This window comes from Anopheles darlingi, chromosome 3 (genome assembly GCF_943734745.1).
Source record: "Anopheles darlingi chromosome 3, idAnoDarlMG_H_01, whole genome shotgun sequence".
NCBI classification, from domain to species: domain Eukaryota; kingdom Metazoa; phylum Arthropoda; class Insecta; order Diptera; family Culicidae; genus Anopheles; species Anopheles darlingi.
The window spans coordinates 11,537,607-11,559,659 of NC_064875.1; the positions used below are offsets into that span (position 1 = coordinate 11,537,607).

General features: G+C 49.4%; 1 protein-coding gene across 1 annotated transcript in view; it reads right to left on the bottom strand.

The window, feature by feature from the left end:
• LOC125956046 (fat-like cadherin-related tumor suppressor homolog) overlaps nucleotides 1-22,053 on the bottom strand; it is a 200,146-nt gene that overhangs the window by 47,552 nt on the left and 130,541 nt on the right. Inside the window, 3 exon segments of the mRNA XM_049687524.1 lie at nucleotides 173-234; nucleotides 1,403-1,610; nucleotides 1,700-1,806. Of these exon segments, the coding sequence (XP_049543481.1) occupies nucleotides 173-234; nucleotides 1,403-1,610; nucleotides 1,700-1,806 (377 nt within the window).

Genomic DNA, 22,053 nt, shown 5'->3' on the forward strand with positions numbered 1-22,053 from the left:
CGAATTTTACCATCCGGTAGAACGGATGCAAATGAGTTAAACGGTACGGAGAACAGTTCATCATTGCCATCAACAATTAGACTTGGAGTAGTGATGCACTTGCAGTAACCGAAGAGAAAGAAACCGAAGGGAGTGACAGTGAAAGCGAGTGATTTAGGGAGCTGCAGCTTACCTCGAGTATGTGCTCCGGTTGCGTTTCACGATCCAGCTTCCGGGTGGTTGTTGTTATCAGTCCTGCAACGAAAGCGAATTCGAAATAGAAATGGTACTTTCAGCACGAGCTATTTGCATCAGTGAATGGGAAGAAGGGCGGGCGCACTCGACGGCCTGGAGTTTTGCTTCAAAATGAAAATTGTACAAAGACCTGATCCTGAATGACGGTCTGCTGTGCATCTTTCATCACTCATTTCGATTGAACGACCCCCTGCGTTACATCTGCGGCAACGGTCCAGTTGCGCTCGTTTCCAAAAGGAACATAAATAATTCATCATTCCCGTGCAGCAGTAGCAGTGCAAGGAGCCCGGGAAAACTCATTTCCATTCCCATTTGTAATTCAATACCCTTTTCGAGGAATCGACGTGAAGAGACGACGACGGAGAGTCAGGCGATGGGTTAGCTTGCACCTGCGTCAATTGTGCGACTTCTTCTCATTTCTCTGCTGCATCGGTTTCACTTGAAGAACGCAGGTTGGGTCTAAATCGAAATCATCCCGTAAGCTGAACTTAGCTGCTTCTCTCTCTCTCTCTGTCTGTCTGTCTTTTGTTCTAGCCTTTGCCAACCGGTGTGGCCACCAGGTGTACAAACGTCCATCGAACGTCCATCAAGTTGGGCCGGTTGGTTGGTTGGTTGCTATCTCAAAAGGCCTTTGGTGAGGGTTCGAGGATGCTGGCCGAGAGGGAATACTTACTCTCATTCATAGGGAGCGTGTAACGATCAATCGACCGTGGACTGGTGGAATGCCCAGCGTCTCTACGGCCACACCCTGGCCACAGCAATCCATCGAAAGTCTTTTCAGCTCAGCTGGTCGGAAATGATTCCAGTTTTCTTGTTAACCTTTGTGGAAAACGGCACTTGACGAAGGTATGCGTACCTTCTACTCTGCCATCTCGAACTGAATAGATTTCCCATGAATTGGAGCTTGTTTGTCCAGCAGATGCCTCCTGTATCCTGTGTTCTCAGACTATAACTACCTTCGAGCTAGCAAATGCAAGTACTTCAATGAGCTCTGGTGCAAAATTTGATTAAAAAAACAGTCCATTCTACATTAGCAACGACTAAGGACCTAACAGCAAACTGCCGACGGGTAATTAAATACCGAGCACCATCAATCTTTCCCATAAACTCCGTGTGGCCGCGTAGCGCCCGCCGCGCGCGCTCACAACCCTGAACAGTGAACACTTACCGCTGGTACTGTTGATGACAAAGTGTTCCACCGGATTACCGGACGTAATGCGATAAGAGATCTGCTGCAACGGATCGATATCCCTATCCTCGGCCACCAGCTGCAGCACCTCCGTGCCGGGTGGACTTCCCTCCTTCACCGACAGATAGTAGACGGCTTGCTCCGTTAGTGGCACGTTATCGTTTTCGTTTTCCACCTCGATGTACACCTGGGGCGATGGTAAGTGGAATAGAAAGACAAGTTGGTGGTTAGGTTCGGTGTTTGGCTTTGGTTGGCATCGATTGTGCAGACACTTACCTGCACACAGGAGTGCAGCGGTACGCTGGCCTGATCCTGGGCACAGACAGTTAACCAGTAGCTCGCCTTCGTCTCCAGGTCCAGTGTGGCCATCGTTCGTATGATTCCTGTGCAAGAGAGGCGGAAAGCAAGTAAAAAAAAAGAAAGAAAGAAAGGGGAGTGTTATTATCAGTAAAATGGATCAAATCGCTGCATCGATTATGAAGCTAAAGAGCGTCTGGGGTGTAATAGCGATTACGGAGGTTCCACTATAATTGGTCAGTGAATACCAAGCCAACAACCACCCAAACTAAAAAAAGCGATCCTTATTTTAGGAGAAAGTTTTTAAATAAATTGTTCCAACGTGATTTTAAATTTGTTTAAATTCTTAAATGGAGTCCAATCACAAACGCCAAATTGCAGGTAATGTTCAAATTCTATTTTGTAAAAGAGGAGAATTAAACGCATTCAGGTAAAAATAGTGCATTATGAATGCTGATTTCACAATAAACCCTTTAAACAATTTAAATGAACTTTAAAATAACAACAATAGGGTTTGCAAAACGAAAAGCTTTAAAAATGCAGCCACTGCACTTATAGCTTGTAGGTGGATCATCTGAATTTTTTTTTTCAATATTTGAAAATTTCCAACTTATGCGATCATTTCGACAGGTTTTAATGAGATGATTTACAAAACTGAGTATTGTATAATTATTAAAAAACCGACGGAACTATCTGGAGAATTATATACAGCTTTGGTATTTAAAGGTTGAACCATAAATCCATCAGGAATAAAATACCATAAAATAAAATAAACCACTTTATGATCCCTCTACTATCATATCTGCGATAGTTGCGCATACCGGAAGGTAATGATACTATCCGCTTAATTGAAACCCGCGTACGCTGCGTAAACGCGAAAGCATTTAACACTTCAATAAATCTTTATTGTTACCCCATCCTCAAAATGTAATGAGCCATTTAAAAATGCATTAACCGTGGGGGCAAACAATTTGTGGCACAAAACCTATGTTGTCTCTCCAAAACAAAAAAATAAAAGACTGTAACAATGGGCTGCACACCACCGTTCCGTCCAGAACCGTTCTTCCAAGACCAGATCTTCTTTCTCGCAATATGCAAACACAGACACACACACACACATAGACGGGCCCAGTTAAATCCAGCAATTGCGCGTTGTGCGAAGGCGAATAAAATTACCATTATCACTTGCAGCCCTGGCACCATTAAGCGGCGGCCACAAATTTCCACCGTACCGCGCCCCGCCAAGAAATGATGATCTACGGCCATCAACCACGCCGTGACGTGCGCACCGTCGCCGCCTCCTCCTCGGGGCTTTAAGTTGTGGCGAAATTTGCGTGTTTTTTTTTGTGCGCCATTCCGGGCGGCGCTTTTCTTTCTTCTAACGACATCAGCGATGATGCTGCGGGTCCACTGTGCGCTCGCAGACTGGTGGGGCTTTTTTAGGGCCGGTGGTGGTCAGTCGCAAGTTGATGTTGTTCCGTAGAGGGAGGGATGGCACTACGGAACGATGTGGTGCTGCTGCTGCAGTAAAAAGCGGCTCATTAAATCTCGTCCACGTGGAAGATGTGGCGCGGATGTGGCCGCGTGAGTGAAATTCTCATCTTTTGTCATCATTTGCCCAACCATTTTGTAGAAGCCACACAGCCAGAGTTTTCTTTTGTGCTTTTCTCACCACACACCTCACCACATTTCTGTGCCACCTGTCCCCGGGGCAATGATGGCAAAAAGGTTGGCGCGACCATCACACTTTGTAGGAGAGGAGGTCCTCCTCAAGGAAGGCGCACACGAAAGGACAATGTGTCCAGGGCCAAGCAAAACCTCGGGCAAAACAGTCGAGCATAATCTTTCTGTTTCCTCTCCGTTCACACCAGACTAGCTCTGGACCAGCTCCTCACCATTCTCTTCGATTCCCCGGTCAGAAGATGAATGTCATCTCGTTCGCTGATAGACGACGACGACGAACGGAACATCGGAGGTCATGGTGGAGGTTTCGCAAATGGTATTTGTCACGCAAAAAGGGCAGGAGGAGAAGGAGGGGATTAGCGTGATTACAATGAGCGACCATCACGCACACACGCGCGCGCTGACTTTTGCTCTCGTCAGCCTCTAGTGACACTTCTTCGAAGGAAAACAAGAAGGTGCCTCTGGTCCAGGGTCTGCGCCTCCCTCGCAAACGATAATGATAATACCCAAGGCGCACTCGCGCTGACACGTTGACATTCAGGACAAACGTCAACGACAAGAGACGACGGGACAGGACCGGCCAGCCGGCCGGCTAGGTCGATGAAATGAAAATAAAACTCCCAAGTTAAGGTGCCAGGACACTTTCGCTTTCGTGGCGCGCACACGATAAGACGCAACTGAGGATCCGATGTCCTACGCCTCCTCCTCCAACGCTCTGACAGACGATATGTTGGACAGATACTGTCGCGTCGTGCGTTTGCTGTCCTCTTTTTCTCTCCCTCCCGTGTTGTCTATTCCCCACGAGACATGCCGCCTGAATCCATCCATTGACGGGATGTTGACGGGTATTCAGTTCGGAATCCCGAATCACACATGTGTCCCCAAGATGCAAGATGAGAAGTTATTGAAGCTCCCGTATAACTACCACACGATAGATGACGGTCTGGAAACGGTCTCAACCGTGAGTGAATGTGAGTGAATTCACGATCCTCAGCCTCCGGACAGCATGATCATTACATGCGTCAGTAGCATTACCAGCAGCTACTTTAAAGCTAGCGCAACTGCACCTCCTTCTTCTCCTGCCCGGACAACATAAAACATGATGACATCAATGGATGGGAAATAAATTTGCCGCATAATTGTTTAACTTTTCAACTTTGCATAACTTTCGCGAGAATTTCGCTCGCTCGCTCGCTCGGTTCGATTTCTCTCGATAAAACTTTGACGTTATGTAAATCGATACCGCGCGCCACCCGTGCACACCTAGACCACCGGGGGGGATGGCGAATGATTTTCAGAATCACCCAAAATGAAGAAAAAAAAAACCGAAGCGAAGCGATTCCAGTTGGTACAATTGAATGCGCGTCGCAAGACAAAGTTGTCTCGCGCAAACATCACGCATCGCCAGAGACGGAGAGCGACGCGTGAAACGGATCCGATTTCACGTCACTTGCAGCAAGTGCCCTCAACAAACGGTCGTGAACAGTTTGCAAGTTTTGAGAATCAGTCCGAATGCTTTTTCGAGGGAATCAAAATTGCCCCCTAGGTATGCACAGTAGAGCAAAAGTCTGTCTGCGAGTGAAAAATGATAGATCCAAGTAAGCCTAGCATCGCGAATTGCCTTGAATTGTGATTGAGAAGTGAGTTCTGTGAGCAACGCGAGGTGTTCATTCTGATTGCAGGTCGTTGTCGGGGTACCTGGCAGTACCGACAGGAAATTGTCTTAATTAAGACGCCGGAGCAGCGGTTGAAGTACTTTCGAACGGGCGCACAAATGAAATCAATTAACAAGTGTAACAGATCGATCCCCGGCGTGCTCTCTTCACCGCGCTACTGAGTCTCAAGTTTCGACTCCGCATGCTCCGAATACGTTCCTTTGCACCTCATTAAATGTGCTGCGACTAGAAGGAGTGCGAGTTGTTTAGAGAGTGTATTTTATGTTCTCAGCGCCCGTCGTGGAGTCGAGTCGATCGTTCGTCGAGCAGCGCAACAACAAATGTTGATGAGCAGCAGCCTCGAAGGGCTCACCACTTTGAAGCAGGGAGGGCGCGCGCCGCCGTCGAGTTGCGTTATTTTTCCGGGCGCCGCGTGAAAATTGGCCATTATTTTCCACTTCCCCCACCATCGCGAGGGTATCGAAGGCGAAGAACAGCGTGCGGTGCGATTTCGCTTTTGCGGATGAAATCGATAATGTTGTGCGGCCTCAAGGCGCTGGAGTGAGAATGATGGAGAACAGAGGAGAGTGCCTTTTTCGACGTAGGAAAAACCCCGGGCTCAATTTTCGAGAGAAGACGTTGAATTTGTGGTGTTGGACGCGAGGGTAAATAAATTAGCCATATTCTATCTTCATCAAACGGGCGTCAAAGGCCGCGCGGCCGTCTTCTTTTCGCTTTGCTTTCGCTGACACAGCAGCTGAAGGGCGAAAGATGGCGAAAGTTGGCCCCAGACTATGGTACTCTCGATGCCTTTCCGTTGTACGCGGGAAATGTTTCTCATTTTCTCGCTCGCTCTAGCTCTCGCTCACCGGCACAACAGACGATCAAGGCACACATTATGAGGTGATAAATCCAACTCCAGGCCCAGGCCGCTGACGGTTTAATGGAATGGAAGTGGTTCTGCCCCGAGGGGGCCCCCCCAAGGGCCCTAGACTCTACCGGGGGGATCGACAATAAAATGTGTTAATTATCGTGAGCTGTTTTGGGGCAAGCGGAATCGGATGTTGCAATCCAGTGAGTTCGCGGGGTGGATGGTGTGCGTGAAATCAACGCCACCAAAAAGCGCCACGAGAGGTCATAAATAAGCTAACAAAGTATCTCGGGTAGAACTGGCTGGATTGGAACTTTGAAATCAAACTCGATTCCGCCTCCAGTACACATCCTGCCGAAGGATTGTGATGTCGGAAAAGAGATCGTATAAGTATTTGTACATGATATGACACAAACACACATACATACACAATGAAAACGGAAGGGAAATGGTTTGCTTTGTGAAAAACAATAAAATTGCAAACACACGCAGCACGTGAAACGCATCCTTAACATCATCGCGACACCGCGTTTGTCGCTTGAATCCGTTCCTGGTGAGCAGACTATATGCAGCCCGAGCTACACTGCACCAGACCACAAATGCACCCTCGTTTCCAGCGCCATTATCCACCGGAAGCACGGGGTATACATGACCACGCGACAGTGTCAGAGACTGTGCGTGCTCGCGACATTTAGCAACATCTTGCATCTTGCCATCGGGTACCATTTCTCAAAAAAAGAAAAAAAACACATCACACATCAACAAAAGAGAGAGTAAAAAATGTGATGGAGGAGCGGGGCTCTTCGGTTGCGAACGGGCATTATGGCCACCGTTGCTAGTGTACTTTCCCGGAAGTGAGGTCCTGTATTGCGTGCGAGGTCCTTTCATGCTCCTGCTGCTGCTGCTGTTTGTTATGCTCGCCGGCGAGAGACAGCATAAGAAGACACGAGACATTTAATGTGCCCGGGCGCGCATGAAACCTTTCGCTGCATGTACACCGCGTGTGCCGCTGATAATGGAGAAGAATGAGGTTGAGCAGACACGCCGGCATACACACACACACATTGGGGGGCAACAATGAAAGTCCTGTGTGCGTCGAGCGGTGGAGCTTTTATGTGTAAGAGAAAAGCGAAACAATAAAACAAACTTCCGCGAGCCAAGCAATGGAACGGGGTAAAGGGGAGTGTGAGACGACACATAGCAGACACAAACACATACACACACACAAATAAAGAAGGAATTATAAACAACTAAAACGGACGGAAAAGAGGGAGAGAAAGAACGAGAAAAGGGGTTTGCGGAGGCAGCGACAAGGTTGTGAACTAAAAACGCAAAAAACCAAAGAGCAAGATAGAGCGCAAGATGGATCCGGCCAGCCAGCAAGCGGGCGCGGTTTCTTGATAACAAATGACACTTTCCTGAATGTGTTGTTGCTGCTGTTGCCGCTTCCTTGTGCTTCTGGTTGGAGCTCCTAGAGGAGCGGCAGAGACAAGACAGAAGCAGCCAGGGGTTTCATTTCTTTATCCTTTTCGTTTATGTTTTACTCCGGTGGTTGCCGGTACGGTACGGTACGTGACTGAAAGTTTGTTTCTTTCGTGCAAACACAGAAAGGACGGTTTGATGATTTCCTCGGGAGTGTATGTGTGTGGGTGTGCCTTTGGTACGTACGTAGCAAATACATAACATCCGGAGTCAAACGGTAGATGAATGGTAGTTTTCCACTCTCCACTTTTTCATTCTATGTCTGTGAAAATGAAGATGTTGTCGGTACGCGTGGAGCACAAGAGAATGATAAGAAATTGAGCAAGGCACCGGAACTCATTTGAAATTCTTGATATAGTTGATAAAGAGAATTTGTTGATAAAAACCATTTTTCCTGTATCGATCGAGATGGTAACAGAAGACATAAATTGAAATAAAGTGAAATGTAGGTAAACGGAAGTGAAATAAATGTACAGAGAACTAATAAAGCTGAAAGTCTCTCTTGCAAAATGTGAGCTACTAGATGCTCAACTATAGTAAAGCTATTGCAGCAAAACCACAGTAAGCCGTGCGTGTGCATGCGCAATAAACTGTCAAACTTTTTAAAACATTTGCTGAACACGCTGACAGCTAAAGCCAGATGAAATATCAACACTCTTATATGTATAATTCCTTTTAATCTACTTTCGATATTTAAATGTGTTTCATATTCGACAAAAGCCCATTCAATTGAATACCCCGGAAGCGCATAATAAGGGGGCCTCCTCCTTCTGCCTTCCAAATCATAAATGCCACGCAATTACCATGCAATGATTTTATCAAAACATGGGATTACAGGTGATTAAGGAAAGCGAGACGTGGTGCTTTCGATCCGATTATAGGCCGCGGCGCATGCATGGGGCGGTGCGGTTGCAAACACGTAATCTACGGCAACACCATACCACCGATACCGACGTATATCACCACTCTGAATGCCCTCTCTGCATACACCCTCGCTCGCTCCCTCCCTACGTCTGAATTGTGTCACCCTAACCCAAATTCTCCCCTGTTCTGCAATCCAAATTAACTTAATCATCTCAATCGACCTAGCTAAACGCTACGATGGCCCTCGTCGTACGGGCCGGCCGTTCGTCCTCGGGATTTGGATCGATCCTCACCTCGGCATGGTCACTACCCCACCAACACACCTTCATTCCCCCCTTCATTCTTCGCTAGCAGCGCTAGATTGGAGCGCGTGCATCCGTGCAACGATCGAGTTTTCGACGTCGGCACATTACCCCTGGAATAGCTTCACCATTCCCGGATAGCTAGGACCAGGATGGCCTGGCAGGACAAAAGACAAGACAAGACGATGCCCATAGTGTTTACAGCCATGCCACAATGCCATGCCACACCACCGTCGTGGTTGGCGGAAGTGCCTGGGCCCGAACACAATTTATCCATCGTCCAGCGCACGTCCGGCCTGGGTTCCCAGGAAATCCGCCGTGCGTCGTCGTCGTCGTCGTTGGGCTAATCGAGAAGCTGCGATGGTCGCTTGCTGGCCATCGTCCTGGCGCGATGGAACTAAATCGTTGAAATGCAAACAACAGCGCTCTCGAGCGCTTCTGTCTAGTTTTTGGGGTGGAGGGATAGGGTTATATCAGAAGGAGGTGCCGAGGAATGCGATAAATTTAATTAAAATTTTGTCTTCTCGCAATCTGCCAGGACCCTAGAATACCACCGCTCTGTGTGTGTATGTGTGTGGCCACAGATACAGAGCATCGGCTGGCGGTAGACATTGCTACCTGTGCCCTACGAAGTGTCCTGGCGCACACCATTGTTGCACCTTATCTTGCAGCTGACGGGCATGACCGAGTGGACCTCGGTATTCACACGTCGCATCAGCAGCAGCAGGAGCAGTCGGTTGACCTAGAACTCGCACATCCGTACGGCGTGTTTGGAGCAACTATTCCCGAAGGACCTTGCAACCTTAGGGGCTAATCGAAGGCAAGGGTCGAGATTGTTTAGCTTGCAGCTTGTGCGGCACCTTTCCGCTTCATCAGGATTCTCAGGATTTCTCAGGGATTCTGGGCCTTCGGCAATGGTTTTACTTAACGCATCCACGCTCAATACCTTTTGGCATCAGACAAAGCGGCACCAGAAGGGACATGGCCATCGGTATCGGTCAGTTGTTTTCCCAGAACGGAATTTGCGCGACCATTGCCGTTTGCCCTCATTGGCAAACACACCGAAGCGAACGGGCCCAGTGAGCGACATTTGGGCAGACCAGACCATATCCTGATGACCTCAGAACCCATAAGGTATTTCCGGGAGAAACACACACAGTGGCTGTAAATTAGATGCATTTCGTTGCTTGATTTCTATTGATTGAGGTATGAGGTCGCTGCAACAATCTACCAGTGTTCTACCGCATTCCATCGCATCCAAGGCAGTTTCCTGGAGTTTATCTTTCAATAGGTTAGTCGAAGCGCAACATACCCGTTTGCGCAACAATGTGTATGTATATCTGGCGAATTGAATCCATCAGTCTCAGCACGCCTTTCGGGTGGAACGTTAGCTCATAAATAATACTCCACCCTAACCTCAAAATACGATTCTGTGGCGCCGTCAAAATTTGAATATTCCCAATATTCCACAACCATGCAATCTCTGGTGATGCATAAAAAAGGGGGTGAGAACCGCAACAACCATAACCACCGTGCGAATCGTCGTCATCGGAAGCGCAACCTTGAAAACCGTCCACACGGTAGTGCGTTGTGTGCTTTGAGGACACATTCATAACATTTTGTACGGTCGTTACCATTTTTGCAAAAGTTTCCCCGAAACGGCAGTCAAGCTAAAGGGGGCTGGACCAACATTGGATTTCATCAAACGGATTGAATGGAACGACCGCTCCGGATCCGGAACCATGGAGGTCCTGCTCCTTGTGTTAGACACGCTTCTGACGTTTCTGTGATGTCGGGATTGTTGGCGCACCCGGTTGCCAATGGCAACAAGGATTGCGGAGAGGAAACAATAATTTGCCCGGTTGCGTTCGATTGAATTCGATTCAATAGCTAGCTCTTGCTCGCTGCTGTTGCTGCTGCTGCTGTGGCCCGGGTCATCCCCGGACATGGTAATTCATCGTGCCACGAGATGCAGGACGAATCATTCGGCAGCATCTCGGCGTTGTACAGTAGTCATCGGTCGAGAGGAATTATTGATGAATTTGATGCACCGACAGCGGGCGGGATTTCTCCGACCGGTAATGGCGTAGTGGTCAAAAGAGTGGCTTTTTCACGGAAGCTAAACAGAAGTCCGTTTTGGGGCCTCCGTACGGACAGACACAACACGGACCTCGTTTACTTACGGACGACATCCATGGTTGGAACATTGGTTGGTTTCATTTTGGATGGTCGAACGCCATAATGGGGGAGAGGGTCTGTACCGTTCTGTTGTTAGCATATTTGTTCCGCATTTACCGCTAGACACACGCACACAGACACACACACACAGAGATAGACGTCTGTCAACAGGAGGGAAGCCACAGATTTGGACAAAAACCCCCTGGTGCCGGTGCCTGTACCGGTCCAGTTTGTGGTTTCGCTCCTTCCCGGTTCTCGGTTCCAAAGTCACACCAAATGACTTCGACATGGCACCGCGCCTCGTCTCGTCACTGTCGTTGTGGTGTGCGAGCGGCCAGATAACCTTCAACTTCCAGGATCGTCTCTCGTTCGCCCCGTTCGTTGCTTTAGTCCTTGAAAATCAATAACATACGCGCGCAGATAGAGGGCAGAGGATGTCGCTCCAGATAAGAAGGATATCCAACCGAAACCGGGGGCTGAAAAATGGCTTCCGAAAGCTGATGTGGTACCGGGGAGTGAGTGACTCAGAAACCTCTTCCTCCAGGGGCTCCTCTCTACAGTGGAGTGTGTGTTTTTGGGGTAAATATGTAAATCACCGAACAACCGAAGGCCCTCAGAGGTAGAATGGTGGTCTCGGGGGTCATTTGCGAGGCGCTTTTAAGGATATGCGCGAGTATCTGGTTGCCCCGCATATGAGGATACGTCCTTCCCTTACCATTTAAAGGGTCTCTTTGATTCAATTTGTGAAGATTTACGAGATCTCGTTTCATCTGTCAGCAAGCAGCACCCTTCGTCCGTCCTAACCGATCCGATCAACAAGCGATCCGGCGGCCATCCGCTGCTAGTGGCCCATCATACGCACTACTGAGCGGCCACTGAGCGCTCAGAACGCGCAGAACGGAAATTGGTTCCACATGGGCCCTGGAGGGCTGCCGCTAACCGAAAGGGGTCCCTTAGTACACGAGGCGCGAGCTTGCTTGGATGAATAATGGAAAAGCGCGGAGCGCGCTTCATCGTCGCCGTGTCGCTTATCACCGGGCACCAACCTACTACCACCTACACCGAACCGGTGACTCCCAGCGGCCAACTAAATCCGTCAACCGGCGTTGGACGCAGGATGCTGCTGGTGCTGCTGCTGCTAGGCTTTGCGTTTGCGATTCGCGGCTCGCGGCATCGGAAACGTCACTTCAGAGCAGAGCGGTATCATCACCGCCATTCAACGGCCTCTTCCCCCCGATCCGGATGTAAAACGGGCTCCGGCTTCCGACGCGCGCGCGCGCGCATAAACCTGACACCGGGCAGGCGTTGGAGTGGAAGCCAGGGCGGAGTGACCGACCGGCCGGCCAGCTAGCCATGTTCCGCCAGTTGATGCCGACACTGACAGCCTGTCGGTACCCCATCCGTCGTGGTGTAGCGGATGCGTGTTGGATGGATCGGAGAACAAGGAGAAACACTCCACTCCGAGACACACACACACGCCCACATGGCCATTGGGGAATAATCCTTCCAAATGGATTTGCATACATTTCATCACCGGGCGCCCTGGTGCGCACACACACACACACACACACGCACGCACCGATACACCGACACACCAACTGACGGACTCACATTTCGGAAGGAAACCTTATTTGAGGCGGAGGCGCGCAAAACCCTCTAGGGTATCCCTTCTAGGGCGGCGCGCGGTGGTGGTAATGCCGGAAACCACCCGGTATTAGGGAAGCCCGTAACCAGCGGACCGGGGACCGGGGACCGGGCCGCAAACGGAAGGCAACCCCCTAGAGCGTGTTACTGTGTTCGGCGGTGCTTAACACGGAACTCTTCCGTCACCGGCATCGCCGGCGTCGCCGTTGCCATTGCGACATTGCCCTGCCTACTACTGCCTGCAGCTTATTTCGTGTCCAGGGCCGGGCGAAATGGATGCGAGAAGTGACAACGAATTTGGCGAGAGAGAGAAAGGTCCAACGGGCGCGCCATTTTGTAACGTCAAGTGAGGTGATTTTTCGCCGATTTTTGTTTCGAAACCTCGAAAGTGACCTCCGGTCTGGTCGGTGTGTCCAAGAGGGGGAGGAAACGGTGCGAGATCACGAAAGACATCGCTCACTGGGATTTGACGAAAGCCAACGGCAACGATGAGTCAGCTTCAGCAGGGGTTTTAGTGGCACGTTACAGCCTAAGCCCGAGATGACAATTCATGACCAACGTTGACGACGACGACGACGACCACGATATGACGTTTAGCTAGCCCTTGTTTTTGACGTTTGCTGAAGATGGAGATGGATGTTTTTGTAGAATTAATCTTATTAGTGTATGCAGTATGGGAACGAATGTTTTGAATCGGATTACAATTCGGTGTTTTGTACGCTCAACATAACTTTCTTCGGCAGCCACAGGGCGCTAGAAACGGTGACTTCTATAACTTTGCTTCTGGAATAAACATTAGCTTGAGCAGTAACTGCCATTTGAATGTTTTAGTTCCAAAAATGAGCTCCATATTGGCGTGATATTACTTCTTCAGAGTGTGGAAGCAAAATTACAGGGATTTATTTTTAAAATGAAAAAATGGTTTGTGGATTCTCAGGACCGCTTAAGCGATTTAAGGCTGAATGTTCGTTATTTGGAAAAGCGATTTTGATATCTCATGATTGAAATTCCTCGAGCATTTCTGTTGCAGTATGCACAGGAGCACAAATTCTGTGAACATATTCATCAGCTGTTGCAAATGAAGTGCTTCGCAATCGATTCTCTTCATTCTGAGAATCGCTTAAACCATCAAACAATATGTCCACATGACAGAATCTCAATAATTCTGTTGAAAAATGTACGGGAGAGAGCAGAGTTGCTACAGCAACAATTAAATCACTTATGCACGCATCGTTATTATTCTCATTACTTAATTGATATACGATACATACGGTTCCAGCAGTTCCCAAGCAGAAACGCAACTGCCAGGCCAGGATTCGTAGAAAAGTCCTTCATCTCTCAAAGTTCATCAAAGAATCCTTGAAAGTGCATGTGTAACGGTATATTAAATGTCGCATGCGATATTTCCGGGGATTCGGAAACGAGACATGATGCAGTTCTAGGCAACGTTTTCAACACTTTCGTTCAGTTCCCCCAAACACACGTTTCGAGTGGCTTCACGGAGAACGACATCGCTGATTGGAATATGCATCCAACGATGGTGTATCGCTCCCCCACCGAGTTAATTATTTACCCCACCGGTGGCCCCAAATTGCAATCACAAAAAACTCGGAAAAAACCCCCAAACTCAAAACGAAAGACATGACGATCAACTTCGCTTCTCATCGCTGCTGATACCAACCAGCGTTCGTTCATTGGTGCGCCCGGTGCTGAAGGGTAAAAGTTTTAATTGAAACCAAGCGACGGCAACCGTAAGCGACCTGCCCCGGGCCCCGGGTGGTTCCCGGTTGAAACTGAAAGGGATTAATCATGCTAGCGCACAGTGAGGTGCGCGGTTTTACGCGACTACCGAGCACGATTTCTCATAAACATTGTCTGCGCACGTTAGTGAGAACCGAAACACGACGTTGCCAAAAACACACAACAAAAAAAACGCTAGGAAAACTTTAATCACCAGCTAACCCCGCAGAGCGCTAGGCTAGAGAAGCAACAGTGTAAGGAGCACCACCGGGGCTCTGGTTTCTCTCGCAAAAAAAACCTCAAGCGCACTAGGAGGATGTCAAACGAGAAGCAAAGGATGGCTAGAAGGGGTAGCAGCCTGCTGGACCCTGGCTGGCTTGGGATGCTGCAGGCAGCACTGCGTTACTGTCAACTTTGTGCGGCTCTGCGGCTTCTACTGCTGCTGCTGCCACCGAAGAAAGCTTTATTGCATTTTCCCAGCCCAGCATTTTTGTTTCGTGTTTTTCCCGAGTGGATCCAGGTTTCGTTGCTACGGTGTGGTGTTGCTTCTAATGCTGGTGCCGCTGCTGCTGCTACAACCTCGAAAAAGGATCAAGCGTTGTAAGCGAGAGAGAGAGTACCGGTGTGAAGACCGGGTGTGGGGGTTCTCGGAGTTCTCTTCTTTCGCTCCTCGTTGCTGTTGTGCTAGCAACGCAACCGAGAAGTAGATTTTGGGTTGGAATGTTCCTGGTTTCGTGCGACAAGAAGCGACCACAGGATCCAGTAACCACCAGGCGCTCATACTTTCACCCTAAAACTGGATCAACTCAGCAACCGTTGATAGGTGTCAGCACAGTAGGCGACACAGTGGACGGTCGGGAACACCTCACTAGAGAACCGAGAGAGATTAAAACTTTATCACGGGAGGAATTTTTCTCGGATCCGTTCCGCTGTCCAGGTTTCATGGCAGGCTCCTGTGGTGGAAGAAGGCAGGGCAGGCAGAACTCACTTTTTGGGGCGTCGCATTCTCCCCCGGTGCCAAATATTCCGGCCGGTTGGACGGCAAATTGTGGTTTTCCGGCGACGGCCATGGCTTAGGGATTATAGTTGGCTATGGCCTGTCATGGTACGGCTCGTTGCAGTACTGCAACTGCCTACTGCATCAAAGCAAACCGGGCAACAAATTCAAGTAGCTCGAATGTGAACGGGAAACATCTGGGGGACTGGGACCTAAGCAGGTAGAGCCCCGTTCGATCCGGCCGAAAGGTCCTGCGTGAATGTTGATGTGTTCTAACGAACACACCTTTTTTCGACACCTTTTCGCGATATGGATGTCCTTCAGCACGACAGCTCTCGGCCTCTCGAAGAAGAAGGCCTTGCATTTGAGGTAGCTCTCTGGAACGTTAAGCCCCTAGGAGCAGGTACGAAGCATGTTTACCGATGTCCTTCAACTGTGGTACCGCTTCTTTAATGAATCCTTCCCCCTTCGTAAGCCGAGACATATCAACCCTTGTGTAAGAAAGAGAGAGCGCGAGCGAAAGTGCTTCCTCTTTCGGTGTCGTTACGTCAGCTAGTTCTTCGCCACCCGGGGGCATGATGCGACTTCCATCGTTCCGACGTTTTTTTTGCCCTCCTGGCCTCCTTCGCTTAATAATAGTCCCACAGAGAGTACCGCTGGTGCTGGTCGCCGCCTTCTACGTACGTACACGCCTTTCTAATGAGGCCCGGCGCGTACCAATACCTCAATAGGAGAGTGTCCGTTGCAGGCCACAAGGCAAGAGCTGCTGTGTCGCTTCTTTCTGGAGTTTCTTTAAATATAAACCGTCTTCGGGCATCGGCTTCCAAGGCCATTTCGTGGCCACGGGTACTGCAACCATCACCAGCAGGGGCTGGCTGCACGGCCCGCGCTGGATGATGGGTTATTTATAAATGAGAGAGAGAGGGACCCGAAGCCCTCTCGTCCTGCCCTTGAAGGCAAATAGGGAATGTTAAAGAGCCCATGTAATGGTCCCCGGGAGAGTGCTTTTTCTTCGAATGCCTCGTTTTCTTCTGCTTCTTCTTTTTCTTAGTTTTCATTACTTTCCGTAGGTTACGAACGAAAGTGGAAGAAAATCGATAAATCAATGAGCAGAACACACATACACAAGAGGGCGCGCGAGTGCTACTCGATCTCGACGTTGTTTTCGTGAGATTTATAGCAGTTATTGGAAAGGGGATTTTAAACTCCACACACACACACACACACACACACAGGCTGCTACCTGGGGGTTCACGAATGTTGGGAATGTTTGTACATAAATTACACCCGACACCGCACATTCTGTCCTTCCGAGGTACATGGCGATGTGCTGTACTCCCTCCCGCCTGTAATTCAACTACGCTGATCAGTGCAACATCCGGTGAAAAGGGTAGACAAACTGCATTAAATGTGGCCGCGGCAGAGGCAGAGGCAGAGCAGCGGCACCACAAAACGTTCCATAGCATAGCAGGCTATGCGCTTTTGGTCCGGGATTTGAAATGCACCACGCCAACGGCATTGCAGCACACAGTAACCTGTCAACAATCAAATCATAATCCGTCCACATCGCGAAGTCAACCTCATCATCATCATCATCATCACAATCATCCACGGGAGCTGAGCACGCGCATAAATCTTTTCGCGAATGCAGCAGCAACTACCGAGGAGGGAGATGAGTGGTGGGGAACTAGACGGTATAAATCAAATCCTCGTCCCCCTTCCTTTCATGCCAAACTCACTGACGTGGCGTGTAGCCGCTGCTGCTTGTCTATCAGATTGCAGAAACAGCAGCCAGACTGCAGGATGCAGACCTAGCATTAAGCGAATAGCATTAAGGGAACATCTTACAGCATCTTGAGACCAAGTGGTGCGTCCTGGTGATAGGAAATGTAGCAAAGAAGAAGATAGAGAGACAGAGAGATAGAGATAGAGAGAGAGCGCGCGCACGCAAATGCTGATCAGTATTGTGTCGACGGAAATTGATCAATCTTGAAGCGAAACCAAAGCGACAGGCAGGGCAGGGCAAGGCGGAACCCCTCGTTCGCTCGCTCTAGGATTCAATCAAATTCATCATTTCGAAACCATCGGCAAGGACACGGTGGCAGGGAACGCGCGCCGTGGACCATTCTTTTCCCCCATTCCGCAACGCCATGCAAATGCAATTTCTTAGCCACATTAAGTATGCAGAGGCGATCATGATTAATCAAAGTCAAATGAAGCGATGGTTGCTCACTCCCTATACCGCAACCGGGATGATGAAGATAGTTTCCGGGAACACAAGATTTCCCCATTCCGGACATCTCCACGGTTTTTTTTACATTCCATTCTTTTTTCTTCTTCTACGGCCGAGAGTCGAGAGTCCTTTCCTTTCGGAGGGAGTCTCCGCTGTAAGGTGAAGCGAGCCGGACCGCAGCGCGTTAGACCGCAACCACGACACGCGCCAATGTCAATGAATCATAGGAAAATGAATTTGACGTCCGGTTGTTACGCGGCGTCCTCTGGGCGGCAAACCGCTTCGGGGACTCGTCCAGCATCATTTGCGATTTTCAATTCATTCCCTTTCTCTCCCATTGGGCCACCATTTCTGGCGCTTCTTCGAAGTGTCTTTCGGTCTTCTCGAAACCATCCATTCTGGAGCGATTCTAAAGCATTTGTTCCATCAGCATCAACCGTCACCACCCCTCCGAACAGTCCGAACAGTGATTCCCTTAGTCCGCACGAATGTTTTTCTTTCCCTAGTTCATCTAACAATGCCAAAGCACAAAAAGCGGAAGCACGGGACGAAATCACGAGGGGAGACTGATAAGGAAAATAAGTCAGACAGAAACTAGGACGGACGGTCGGAGAGGACGCGGAATGCCGCGGTGCCAGCCACGAAACAAATGTCTCGCGATTTGTGTCTTAGAATGAAGAATCCTCTAAGAGAAAAAAATGTACCGGAGGAAAGGACGACGTCGCGCGGTGACACATCCTTTAGTTGTTCTTTCAGCAGCTGAATGGAAAACTTTTTTTCTCCCCTCTCCCCATTTTCTTCCTCCTGCAACTGCCGGGGGGAGGCTGAAACTAAAACAAAAACTTTGCCCAACCATTCGTCCGCCATTCGGTCCCGTACTTTACGTAATGCAGCAGCAGCAGCCAATCGGGCGTTCGGGCGGCTTCATTTGCATTCCACACGGCGTGGCACGGCGTGGGGCACGACGGCAACGGACGGAACAACTTTGTTTAAGCGAGCGAATCGGGCAAGATGCAAGAGGTCTTAAAGTCTTTTTGGGGGTGGTGGTTTATGGTTTGTAGCCAGCCGGGGTCCGCCGCTCCGTGACTTGTGTGTTTTTGTGATTTAACATTGGTTTCTTACCGCCTGAAAGTGACCAAACATTGGCCAGTGGCCCCCTTGGTTGACTTGGCAGACTTAAAAGTGTGTATTCTGTGAGCATTTTGAAGCCAAAGCACCGAACACGTCTTGGTCAAAACATTGCTTCAGTTACAGTTACTAGCGTCCGAAATGGCATCCTTTTGTCCTTTTTCTTGTTCCATTGTGCACACCACCGGGCACATAAAGCATAAAGAATTCTCTAAACTAGCTCCATTAATTACATGAGAAAGCGAAAGAGAAGGATCGCGCGAATCAAGAATCCTTTTGTAGTGCTGCACACTAGCACACAATCGTTCTTTGGGTTTTTTTTTTATTTGTTATGAGCGAGCGAGTCCCTAGGACCTGAAGGATCTCGCAACGCTGAGAAGAAGGGCATGTAAATCTTTCAATTTTACTGTTTTACAACATTGTGTAACACAAACCTCGTGCTGCTGAGTCGTGGTGTTTGTACGAAGATTTGTGCCGAGACAGAGCTGCTCTCTTCCCCTTCGTTCCACTGCAGCAGCTGCACCGGCATTCCTTTCCTCTCCTTAATCATGGCACCGGGCGAGGGAAGATTAAAACACGAGCACGAACTTCTCGAGCACCTTACACTCGGGTGTGTATGTGTGTGCGCATTGTGCACAAAAGGCATCTCGCAAAAGTCTAATGATAAATACGAATCCCAAGCGCGCCAACAAAGGCATCACAGTCAGCTAGCCAGCCAGCCAACCAACGGGGCCATATCTCTCGCCGAGACCGAGTGAGCAGACCGTGAGGGTGCTGCTGCTTCGCTTGTTGTTGAGCTTAAATTAAGGCTGCGGGAGTTGCAGGGCGTACACAAAGTTGAAAGTGAGCTTCACCGAAACCCGCTCCAAAAAGACGCCCAAGGCGCCGGGGTTCCGGTGGCCTGGAACCTCACTGGCAACAATCTTTCGCCATGTTTGTTGTTTCTTGTGTCGGGAAACTTGGGATCTGCTTCCGAAAGGCAGGGTTTCCCATTTTACAACTACTACACTTTGTCTGTGTGTCTGTTTGTGTCGGTATGGTGCAGCTAGTTTGCTGCAGCATAATTGTTGCCGTTGGGATGATAATGTTGGACTTTCGTGACTGTTGTTTCCTGCAGTTAAACCATAATTATGGTTTCGTACTGCAGCAGCAGCGCCACCGTTCCATGGCCGGTCGCAACAATGTTGTCACAAACGGGGCTGATTGCTGGCGCTTGCGGGAGTGTTCCGAAAGGTAGATGATAGCGTGGTAAATTACTTATTTTAGTTTTTCCCCGTGGCATAATCCTGGTTCACTTCACTGGTGATTTGGCAATCACTTAACACTGTGTGAGAAGAAGGACGACAGGGACACCATTCGCTACCAGGATAGCGCACTTTAATCAAGATCTTACTCGACTAGACAACGGGGCCGTACTGGTCGTCTAATTACTGGATTTACAGTCCTGCCAATTGGCTATTCATGGGTTTGTCTGGCTCGAGACCCGGGTGTTGAAACTGTTTCCGTAGAACTTTCCATCTCACTCGATCTACTCCCGTTCTAGATCTCGGCCCAGCACTGAGCTGGAGCTAAGAGAATGTGAGAAATCATCAAGCAAAACTTTTCTATTAAAACTACTACCAACGAGCGACGAAAATAAACGAAGTGGACGAGGTAGTAGTCCCAACTTCTAAATCCCTCTTAGTCCCTCATGTGGAGCAAGTCCCTCGGTATGTCGCACCGAATGAAAGTGAATAATTACGGCGCATCGAGGGATACAGATTAATGTTGCCCCTGGCAACAGCAAAGTGAGCACCACTTACGGTCTGTTTGTTGCGCGCCTGCCGTCCCAGCGGGCCCTGGAGTGTTTTGGTGATCAAAAGGTCTACCAGCAGAAGTAGTTCGCTGCACTGTAATCTCACTATTGGTTACGCGTTCCCGGCCAATCTGTTTTTCGGAGGCTCATATCATACCTCGGCTCGAGCGGAGTCCAAGCATCGATAACACCCCGGCGGCGGCGCACCGACGAGCTAGATAAGCCAACTTGAAATTAGAACCATCCGGTACGTGATTTGAGTGCGAAAGTGCGCCGCACAGCAGGGGTTGCCAGTCAGTGTGTTCCAGCGCCTTCAGTGCCTTCTACGGTACCTTTGGGGTGTCTGCTCCTTCAGCTAACGGCTCTGCTAATGGAGCTGTTTATTAGCAGCCAGCGGTGAGCAGTGAGTTGAGGAGTGGGGAAGTGTGTCTGGCCACCGCCAACCTGTGTAAGTGTAAACGAGTGTACCTCTGCTCTGCCGCGACTCCCGCTTCTTATCCACACCTTTTTTTCCGTAGCATTCAGAAGCAGCGAGAAAAAGACGAGAACCACCATTACCACACACACACACACCTTGCGTAACAGTGCCACGAGGATCCAGCATTTCCTCGGCTCCAGAGCTCCATGAAGCACAGAGCAGCGGAATGGAGCAAAAGTTTCCTCCGTTCGGTCCCATCTCTTCGTCTTGGTAGGTCGCGCACCTGGGCAGGAGAAGGGCAGGAAAAAGGGCCACCACAAAATGGACTTCTCGTGAAGGGGGAAGGGGGCCTCCTCCCGGAGCTAATTTCGAAGGATACCCATTATCCAAGGCAATACCGCCGCGTCAAGGTGCCTCCGAGTGAGCCGGAAACGGGGCAAAAGGGGAGAGAGGGTACACACCAAAGTACCGGAAGTACTACCACCGCTACACGTCGCAGGAAACTGCTACACAAGAGAGCGAGAGAGAGAGGGCCACAATAATAATGCCAAGGTCATTGGACCAAACGACTTCACCACCTCACATCCTGCCACTACTACTGTACTTCTTGCTGCTGAATGAATGTACTCGTCGTGGGCAATATTCGTTTCAAAAATCTCTACCAACCAGCGAAGCACCAGATTGGCCACAACACGTGACGTGTGTGTGTGCGCCCCGAAAATGGTTTGAAAAACTTTTTCGAGTACATATTACATTGCGCTACGCTATTCCCATCCCCAAAAAAACGTGGATAAGTAGGAACGATACTGGATACTGTGCACGTGTGTGTGTGTGTGTGTGCGAGAGCGAGGGATGGTAATCAAAACGGAAAGTTTATCACGTTACGAGTGCAAATGGTATTAAAACGTACAACAAACTACGGCCAACGGACCGAGTTTCTGTGGTTAAATAGACTCCAGGACCCAAAAACCGAACTCGCCGAAAACAACTACCGCGACGTTCGTTTCTGCTGCTGTTCCTCCTGATGCACACCCGCTAGCCGCCTTAGCCGCGAGGCCTTATTTGGTTTCAACTTTTCCGCCGCTAGCAGTGGTAGTAGTAGTGGTAGCAGCAGCAGTATGTTGTCCAGACCAACTAACATAAATTGGTCCACTAGCTGAGGACCTTCCCCCCAAACCGTACGCGAGGGGTGAGTTCAACAGTTTTGTGCAAATGTTTGGCTTGAGTTGGCAGAACATCCAGGAACTGCAGGAGAATGGAGAGCAAATGTAGCCAGATTGGAACAGTATTTTTGGCTTTTTTTTATTCAAATCAACAAGAACCCATCGTCGTAATGCGCGGAA